Source organism: Salvelinus namaycush, unplaced genomic scaffold, assembly GCF_016432855.1.
Source record: "Salvelinus namaycush isolate Seneca unplaced genomic scaffold, SaNama_1.0 Scaffold856, whole genome shotgun sequence".
In the NCBI taxonomy this organism is placed as follows: domain Eukaryota; kingdom Metazoa; phylum Chordata; class Actinopteri; order Salmoniformes; family Salmonidae; genus Salvelinus; species Salvelinus namaycush.
In genome coordinates, this window is record NW_024061593.1 from 22,585 (window position 1) to 33,624 (window position 11,040).

At 44.0% G+C, this 11,040-nt stretch overlaps 1 protein-coding gene across 1 annotated transcript; it reads right to left on the reverse strand.

Annotated features, from left to right (window-relative positions):
• Positions 1-9,113: 9,113 nt before the first annotated feature.
• Positions 9,114-10,757, reverse strand: LOC120043072 (zinc finger protein 239-like). Its single transcript, XM_038987796.1, has one exon. It carries the CDS (start codon positions 10,587-10,589, stop codon positions 9,558-9,560), a length of 1,032 nt encoding a protein of 343 aa, XP_038843724.1. The 5' UTR covers positions 10,590-10,757; the 3' UTR covers positions 9,114-9,557.
• Positions 10,758-11,040: the final 283 nt, after the last annotated feature.

The window sequence follows — 11,040 nt, forward strand, 5'->3', positions numbered from 1 at the left end:
AGGTAGTGTAGGAGTATTAATACTGTTTGTTCAGGGAATAGAGTAGTAGCGGAGTATAACCTGGGGTTGTTCAGGGACATAGAGGTCGTAGAGGAGTATAACCTGGGTGTTGTTCAGGAGACAAGAGGTAGTAGAGAGTATTAATACCTGGGTTTGTTAGGCTAGAAGAAAAAAAATTAAATAAAGGTAGTAGAGGGAGTATTAATACCTGGGTGTGTTCAGGGACATAGAGGTAGTAGAGGAGTATTAACCTGGGTGTTGTTCAGGGACCATAGAGGTAGTAGAGGAGTATTAAATACTCCTCTACTACCTCTATGTCCATGAAACAACACCCAGGTATTAATATCCTCTAACCTCTTGTCCCTTGAACAAACACCCAGCGGTTAATACTCCCTTACTACCTCTGTCCCTGAACAACACCCGGTTAATACTCCTCTACTACCTCCTATGTCTGAACAACACCAGGTATTAATACTCCCCCCCACCTCTACTACTCTATTGTCCGGAACAAACCCAGGTTAATAACTCCTCTACTACTCTATGTCCTGAACAACACCCAGTATTAATACTCCTTACTACCTCTATGTCCTGAACAACACCCAGGTATTAATATCCTCTACTACCTATTGTCCCTGGAACAACACACAGGTAATACTCGTCTACTACTCTAGTCCCTGAACAACACCCAGGTTAATTATCTCTACTACCTCTGGTCACCTGAACAACACCAGGTTAATACTCCTCTAACTACCTCTATGTCCCTGAACAACACCCAGGTTAATACTCCTCTACTACCTCTATGTCCCTGAACAACCACCCAGGTATTAATACTCCTTACTTACCTCTATGTCCTGAAACAACACCCAGTATTACATACTCCTCTACTACCTCTATGTCCCTGAACAACACCCAGGTATTAATACGCCTCTACTTACCTCTATGTCCCCTGAACAACACCAGGTATAATACTCATCTACTACCTCTATGTCCCTGAACAACACCCAGGTTAATACTTCTTACTAGCTCTATGTCCCTGAACAACACCCAGGTTAATTACTCTCTACTACTCTTGTCCTGAACAACACCAGGTATTAATACTCCTTACTACCTCTATGTCCCTGAACAACACCAGGTTAATACTCCTCTACTACTCTATGTGCCCGGAACAACACCCAGGGTTAATACTCCTCTACTACCTCTATGTCCCTGACAACACCCAGGTTAATACTCCTCTACTACTCTATGTCCTGAACAACACCCAGGTATTAAACTCCCTCCATACCTACCTCTATGTCCCTGAACAACACCCAGGTTAGAATACGCCTATACGACTTATGTCCATGAACAACACCAGGTTAATAACTTCCTCCAATACCCTTGTCCCGAACAACACCACGGTAATACTCCTCTACTACCTCTATGTCCCTGAACAACACCCAGGTATTAATACCCTCTACTACCTCTATGTCCCTGAACAACACCCAGGTTAATACTCCTCCACTACCTCTTGTCCGGAACAACACCCAGTTAATACTCCTATACTACCTCTATGTCCGCTGAACAACACCCAGGTTTAATTACTCCTCTACTACCTCTAGGTCCCTGCAACACAGCCAGGTTAATACTCCTCTACTACCTCTATGTCCCTGAACAACACCCAGGTATAATACTCCTCTACAACCCCCCCGTATGTCCTGAACAACACCCGGTTAATACTCCTCTACTACCTCTATGTCCCTGAACAACACCCAGGTTAATACTCCTCTACTACCTCTATGTTCCTGAACAACACCCAGGTTAATACTCTTCCACTACCTCTATGTCCCTGAACAACACCCAGGTTAATACTCCTCTACTACCTCTATGTCTCTAAACAACACCCAGGTTAATACTACTCCACTACCTCTATGTCCCTGAACAACACCCAGTTAATACTTCCTCTACTACCTTATGTCCTGAACAACACCCAGGTTAATATCCTTACTACCTCTATGTCCCTGAACAACACCCAGGTAATACTCCTCTACTACCTTCTATGTCCCTGAACAACACCCAGGTTAAGACTACCTCTACTACCTCTATGTCCCGGAAAACAACACCAGGTATTACATACGCATCTACTAACTCTATATTTCCCTGAACAACACCCGGTATTAATACTCCAACTCACCACCTCGAGTCTGAACAACACCCAGGTTAATACTCCTTACTTACCTCTATGTTCCGACTGAACAACACCCAGGTATTAATACCCTCTACTACCTCTATGTCTCCTGAACAACACCCAGCGTTAATACTACTCACTACCTCTATGTCCCTGAACAACATCCAGGTAAGACTCCTCACAATACCTCTTGTCCCTGAAAAAACAACCCAGTAAATATCCTCTACTACCTCTATGTCACTGAACAAACACCCAGGTTAATATCCTCTACTACTCTTGTCCCTGAACAACACCCAAGGTATTAATACTCTCTACTACCTCTATAGGCCTGACAACCCCAGGTCTTAATACTCCTCTACTACCTCTATGTCCCTGAACAACACCCAGGTTAATACTCCTCTACTACTCTATGCCCTGAACAAACACCAGGTTAAACTCCTATACTACCTATTGTCCCTGAACAAACACCCAGCGTATTAATACTCCTCTACTCCATCTATGTCCCTGAACAACACCCAGTTTAATACTCCTCTACTACCTCTATGTCCCTGAACAACACCCAGGTTAATACTCCTCTACTCCCCTAGATCCCTGAAGAACACCCAGGTTAAATACTCCTCTACTACCTCTATGTCCCTGACAAACCCAGGTGTAATACTCCTCTACAATTACCTCTATGTCCCGAACAAACACCCAGGTAATACCCTATACTACCTCCTATGCCCTGAACAACACCAGGTTAATACTCTTTCCACTACCTCTTGTCCCTGAACAACACCCACGTTAATACTCCTCTACGACCTCTATGTACCTGAACAACACCAAGGTATTAATACTCCTCTACTACCTCTAATGTCCCTGAACAACACCCAGTTAATACTCCTCCAACTACCTCTTGCCCCTGAACAACACCCAGTTTAATACTCCTCTATACTCTATGTCCTGAACCACACCCAGGTTAATACTCCTCTACTACCTCTATGTCCCTGAATCACCCAGGTACATATCCTCTACTACCTCTATGTCCTAAACAACACCCAGTATTATACTCCTCTACTACCTCTAGGTCCTGAACAACACCCAGGTTAATACCCTCTATACCTCTATGTCCCTGAACAACACCCAGGTTAATACTCCTCTACTACCTCTATGTCCCTGAACAACACCCAGGTTAATACTCCTCTAATACCTCTATGTCCCTGAACAACAACCAGGTTTAATATCCTCTACTACCTCTATGTCCCTGAACAACACCCAGGTAATACAATCTCCCTCTACTACCTCTATGTCCCTGAAAACAACACCCAGGTTACTATCCTCTAATTACCTCCTATGTCTGAACAAACACCCAGGTTAATACTCCTCTACTACCTCTATGTCCCTGAACAACACCCAGGTTTTAATACTCCTACTACCTCTATGATCCCTGAACAACACCCAGGTTAATACTCCTCTAACCTTATGTCCTGAACAACACCCAGGTATTAATAATCCTATACTACCTCTATGGTCCCTGAAACAACACCCAGGTCTTAATAATCCACTACCACATCTATGTCCCTGACAACAAACACCCAGGTAATACTCCTCTACTACCTCTATGTCCTGACAAACACCCAGGTTATTAATACTCCTATACACTCTATGTCCCTGAACAACACCGAGGTAATACTACTCACTACATCCTCTATGTCCCTGAACAACACCAGGTTAATACTCCTCCATACCTCTTCGTCCCTGAACAACACCAGGTATAATACTCCTTACTACCTCTAGTCCCTGAACAAACACCCCAGTTAATACTTCCTCTACTACTCTTGTCCCTGAACAACACCCAGGTATTAATACTCCTCTACTACCTCTATGTCCCTGAACAACCCCCAGGTATTAATAATCCCTCATACTACCTCTATGTCCCTGAACAACGCCAGGTATTAATACTCCTCTACAACTCCATGTCCTGAACAACACCAGTTAATACTCCTCTACTACCTATATGTCCACTGAACAACACCCAGGGACAGGTTAATACTCCTTGTCTACTACCTCTAGTGTCCATGAACACACACCCAGGTTAATACTCCTCTACTACCTCTATGTCCTGAACAACACCCAGGTATTAATACTTCCTCTACTACCTCTATGTCCCTGAACAACACCCAGGTTAATACTCCTCTACTACCTCTATGTCCCCTGAACAACACCCAGTGTTAATACTCCTCTACTACCTCTATTGTTCCCCTGAACAACACCCACGTATTAATACTCCTCTACTACCTCTATGTCCCTGAACAACACCCAGGTATTAATACTCCTCTACTACCATCTTATGTCCCTTGAACAAAGCACCACAGGTATAATACTCCTTCCTACTACCTGCTTGTCCCCTGAACGAACACCCAGGTTAATTACTCCTCTATACCTCTATTGTCCCTGAACAACACCCAGGTTAATGTCCCTGAACAACACCCAGGTATTAATACTCCTCTACTACCTCTATGTCCCTGAACAACACCCAGGTATTAATACTCCTCTACTACCTCTATGTCCCTGAACAACACCCAGGTATTAATACTCCTCTACTACCTCTATGTCCCTGAACAACACCCAGGTTAATACTCCTCTACTACCTCTATGTCCCTGAACAACACCCAGGTTAATACTCCTCTACTACCTCTATGTCCCTGAACAACACCCAGGTATAATACTCCTCTACTACCTCTATGTCCCTGAACAACACCCAGGTTAATACTCCTCTACTACCTCTATGTCCCTGAACAACACCCAGGTATTAATACTCCTCTACTACCTCTATGTCCCTGAACAACACCCAGGTTAATACTCCTCTACTACCTCTATGTCCCTGAACAACACCCAGGTATAATACTCCTCTACTACCTCTATGTCCCTGAACAACACCCAGGTTAATAACTCCTCTACTACCTCTATGTCCTAACACACCCAGGTTAATACTCCTCTACTACCTCTGTCCCTGAACAACACCCAGGTTAATACTCCTCTACTACCTCTATGTCCCTGAACAACACCCAGGTTAATACTCCTCTACTACCTCTATGTCCCTGAACAACACCCAGGTTAATACTCCTCTACTACCTCTATGTCCCTGAACAACACCCAGGTTAATACTCCTCTACTACCTCTATGTCCCTGAACAACACCCAGGTATTAATACTCCTCTACTACCTCTATGTCCCTGAACAACACCCAGGTTAATACTCCTCTACTACCTCTATGTCCCTGAACAACACCCAGGTTAATACTCCTCTACTACCTCTATGTCCCTGAACAACACCCAGGTATTAATACTCCTCTACTACCTCTATGTCCCTGAACAACACCCAGGTATTAATACTCCTCTACTACCTCTATGTCCCTGAACAACACCCAGGTTAATACTCCTCTACTACCTCTATGTCCCTGAACAACACCCAGGTTAATACTCCTCTACTACCTCTATGTCCCTGAACAACACCCAGGTTAATACTCCTCTACTACCTCTATGTCCCTGAACAACACCCAGGTATTAATACTCCTCTACTACCTCTATGTCCCTGAACAACACCCAGGTATTAATACTCCTCTACTACCTCTATGTCCCTGAACAACACCCAGGTATTAATACTCCTCTACTACCTCTATGTCCCTGAACAACACCCAGGTATTAATACTCCTCTACTACCTCTTGTCCCTGAACAACACCCAGGTTAATACTCCTCTACTACCTCTATGTCCCTGAACAACACCCAGGTATTAATACTCCTCTACTACCTCTATGTCCCTGAACAACACCCAGGTATTAATACTCCTCTACTACCTCTATGTCCCTGAACAACACCCAGGTATTAATACTCCTCTACTACCTCTTGTCCCTGAACAACACCCAGGTTAATACTCCTCTACTACCTCTTGTCCCTGAACAACACCCAGGTTAATACTCCTCTACTACCTCTATGTCCCTGAACAACACCCAGGTATTAATACTCCTCTACTACCTCTATGCCCCTGAACAACACCCAGGTTAATACTCCTCTACTACCTCTATGTCCCTGAACAACACCCAGGTTAATACTCCTCTACTACCTCTATGTCCCTGAACAACACCCAGGTTAATACTCCTCTACTACCTCTATGTCCCTGAACAACACCCAGGTTAATACTCCTCTACTACCTCTATGTCCCTGAACAACACCCAGGTTAATACTCCTCTACTACCTCTATGTCCCTGAACAACACCCAGGTTAATACTCCTCTACTACCTCTATGTCCCTGAACAACACCCAGGTTAATACTCCTCTACTACCTCTATGTCCCTGAACAACACCCAGGTTAATACTCCTCTACTACCTCTATGTCCCTGAACAACACCCAGGTTAATACTCCTCTACTACCTCTATGTCCCTGAACAACACCCAGGTTAATACTCCTCTACTACCTCTATGTCCCTGAACAACACCCAGGTTAATACTCCTCTACTACCTCTATGTCCCTGAACAACACCCAGGTTAATACTCCTCTACTACCTCTATGTCCCTGAACAACACCCAGGTATTAATACTCCTCTACTACCTCTATGTCCCTGAACAACACCCAGGTTAATACTCCTCTACTACCTCTATGTCCCTGAACAACACCCAGGTATTAATACTCCTCTACTACCTCTATGTCCCTGAACAACACCCAGGTTAATACTCCTCTACTACCTCTATGTCCCTGAACAACACCCAGGTTAATACTCCTCTACTACCTCTATGTCCCTGAACAACACCCAGGTATTAATACTCCTCTACTACCTCTATGTCCCTGAACAACACCCAGGTTAATACTCCTCTACTACCTCTATGTCCCTGAACAACACCCAGGTTAATACTCCTCTACTACCTCTATGTCCCTGAACAACACCCAGGTATAATACTCCTCTACTACCTCTATGTCCCTGAACAACACCCAGGTATTAATACTCCTCTACTACCTCTATGTCCCTGAACAACACCCAGGTTAATACTCCTCTACTACCTCTATGTCCCTGAACAACACCCAGGTTAATACTCCTCTACTACCTCTATGTCCCTGAACAACACCCAGGTTAATACTCCTCTACTACCTCTATGTCCCTGAACAACACCCAGGTATTAATACTCCTCTACTACCTCTATGTCCCTGAACAACACCCAGGTATTAATACTCCTCTACTACCTCTATGTCCCTGAACAACACCCAGGTATTAATACTCCTCTACTACCTCTATGTCCCTGAACAACACCCAGGTATTAATACTCCTCTACTACCTCTTGTCCCTGAACAACACCCAGGTTAATACTCCTCTACTACCTCTATGTCCCTGAACAACACCCAGGTATTAATACTCCTCTACTACCTCTATGTCCCTGAACAACACCCAGGTATTAATACTCCTCCACTACCTCTTGTCCCTGAACAACACCCAGGTATTAATACTCCTCTACTACCTCTTGTCCCTGAACAACACCCAGGTTAATACTCCTCTACTACCTCTTGTCCCTGAACAACACCCAGGTTAATACTCCTCTACTACCTCTATGTCCCTGAACAACACCCAGGTTAATACTCCTCTACTACCTCTATGTCCCTGAACAACACCCAGGTTAATACTCCTCTACTACCTCTATGTCCCTGAACAACACCCAGGTTAATACTCCTCTACTACCTCTATGTCCCTGAACAACACCCAGGTTAATACTCCTCTACTACCTCTATGTCCCTGAACAACACCCAGGTTAATACTCCTCTACTACCTCTATGTCCCTGAACAACACCCAGGTATTAATACTCCTCCACTACCTCTATGTCCCTGAACAACACCCAGGTATTAATACTCCTCTACTACCTCTATGTCCCTGAACAACACCCAGGTATTAATACTCCTCTACTACCTCTATGTCCCTGAACAACACCCAGGTTAATACTACTCCACTACCTCTATGTCCCTGAACAACACCCAGGTTAATACTCCTCTACTACCTCTATGTCCCTGAACAACACCCAGGTTAATACTCCTCTACTACCTCTATGTCCCTGAACAACACCCAGGTATTAATACTCCTCTACTACCTCTATGTCCCTGAACAACACCCAGGTATTAATACTCCTCTACTACCTCTATGTCCCTGAACAACACCCAGGTTAATACTCCTCTACTACCTATATGTCCCTGAACAACACCCAGGTATTAATACTCCTCTACTACCTCTATGTCCCTGAACAACACCCAGGTATTAATACTCCTCTACTACCTATATGTCCCTGAACAACACCCAGGTATTAATACTCCTCTACTACCTCTATGTCCCTGAACAACACCCAGGTTAATACTCCTCTACTACCTCTATGTCCCTGAACAACACCCAGGTTAATACTCCTCTACTACCTCTATGTCCCTGAACAACACCCAGGTTAATACTCCTCTACTACCTCTATGTCCCTGAACAACACCCAGGTATTAATACTCCTCTACTACCTCTATGTCCCTGAACAACACCCAGGTTAATACTCCTCTACTACCTCTATGTCCCTGAACAACACCCAGGTATTAATACTCCTCTACTACCTCTTGTCCCTGAACAACACCCAGGTTAATACTCCTCTACTACCTCTATGTCCCTGAACAACACCCAGGTTAATACTCCTCTACTACCTCTATGTCCCTGAACAACACCCAGGTATTAATACTCCTCTACTACCTCTATGTCCCTGAACAACACCCAGGTTAATACTCCTCTACTACCTCTATGTCTTGTCTAGATGTGAACAGACTATTCCCTTAAAGCCACTCTGTAGGATACAGATGTAAACAATAGAGCAAATGCATCACATGCTAATATCACTTTATGATCTGTGGTGCTGTAGGAATGACACGAAGATGAAACACACGCAGATGAAACACACAGAGACAGAGATTGAGAGTGTCTTTATTCAGACTGACGTGCTCTACATTTACACAGACATACTATATATTCAATTCACAGTTTAAAATAATTTACTTCATGTGGCATAAAAAAACACACATTTAAAAAATAGAAGTCAAATGTCGGAGCAGTGTGTGTGTGTGCTCTCATGAACTTTAGGTCAATGTGATTTGAAATCTCTTTCCACCCTGGGAGCGGTGGTAAGGCTTCTTGTCTGCGTGTTCCCTCGTGGTCTTTCTCTAACTGGGTAAATATCTTTCCACACTGGGAGCACTGAGAACATTTTATCAGGTGTGGATTCTTAAATGTTCTTTCAGTCGCCTTAACCAGGTAAATCTCTTTCCACACGGAGAGCATTGATGAGTTTTCGCTCCAGAATGTATTTTCATGCTCCCAACTAGGGTAAATCTCTATCCACAGTGGAAGCATTGCTAAGGCTTCTCTCCTGTGTGTGTCCTCTCATGTCTTTTCAGATTCCCCAACTCTGAAAAACTCTTTCCGCACAGAGAGCAGTGGAAAGGCCTCTCTCCTGTGTGTGTCCTCTCATGTCTTTTCAGATGTTTTACCTGGGTAAAAGTATTTTCACATTGGGAGCAGTGGTACGGCTTCTCCCCAGTGTGCAGTCCCCTATGTTTTTTCAGGCTACCTAACTCTGTAAAACTCTTTCCACAATGGAAGCATTGATGAGGCTTATCTCCTGTGTGTGTCCTCTCATGTCTTTTCAGGTCACCTAACCAGGTAAAACTCTTTCCACATTGAGAACATTGGTAAATCTTCTCGCCGGTGTGTATTTTTTCATGCTCCTTTAGGTTCCATAACCACCTAAAACTCTTTCCACACTGGGGGCAGTGATAAGCCTTCTCCCCTGTGTGCATTCTCTTATGCATTTTCAGGTTCCATAACCGGGTAAAATTCTTTCCACACTGGGAGCAGTGGAACGGTTTCTCTCCTGTGTGAATTTTTTTATGTTCATTCAGGCTCCCTAACCGGGTAAAATTATTCCCACACTGTGAGCAGTGGAAAGGTTTCTCTCCTGTGTGTGTTCTCTCATGTTCTTTCTTGTGTTCTAAACGGGTGAAATTCTTTCCACATTGGGAGCATTGAAAAGGTTTCTCTTCTGTGTGTGTTCTCTCGTGTTCTTTTTGGTGTTCTAATCGGGTAAAAGTCTTTCCACACTTGGAGCAGCAATGAGGCTTATCTCCTATGTGTGTTCTCTCATGTCTTTTCAGGTGCCCTAACCGTTTAAAACTCTGTTCACACAGGGAGCAATGGTAAGGCTTCTCCTCGGTGTGCAATTTATTATGCTCTTTCAGGTTCACTAACTGGCTAAATCGCTTTCCACAGTGGGAGCAGTGATGAGGCTTCTCTCCTGTGTGTGTTCTTTCATGTCGTTTCAGGCTGTCTAACCGGGTGAAACTATTTCCACACAGAGAGCAGTGGAGTCGTCTTGCTGGTTTGGACATCTCTGGCTCTGGTTCCTCTGAGTCTGGTCTCTCTCCTGCCAAAGACAGATTATTTAGTTTAACAGAGAGATCAGGGTCTATTCAATAGAAATGAAACAGAAGCAAACGGGCTGAAATGGGGAGGGACGAAACAGGAAGGGGTTTTGTCTTCTGTTTGCAACACCTTTTGCTACAGTGTGGACTAATGAATATGACCCTGAATGAAACCTCCACACGATAAAAGGCAGATTCCACCCCCGGAGAATATTTTTGTTATCTCAGATTCTCTTCCTGAGAAAATCAGGATGAAAGTGGACATTTTAGGCCCTTTTTAGACCTCTACATGATACAGACATCATCTAGTCATTATACTGTCAGACCCCATGACCTCTGACCCCTACATGATACAGACATCATCTAGTCATTATACTGTCAGACCCTATGACCTCTGAACCCTACATGATACAGACCT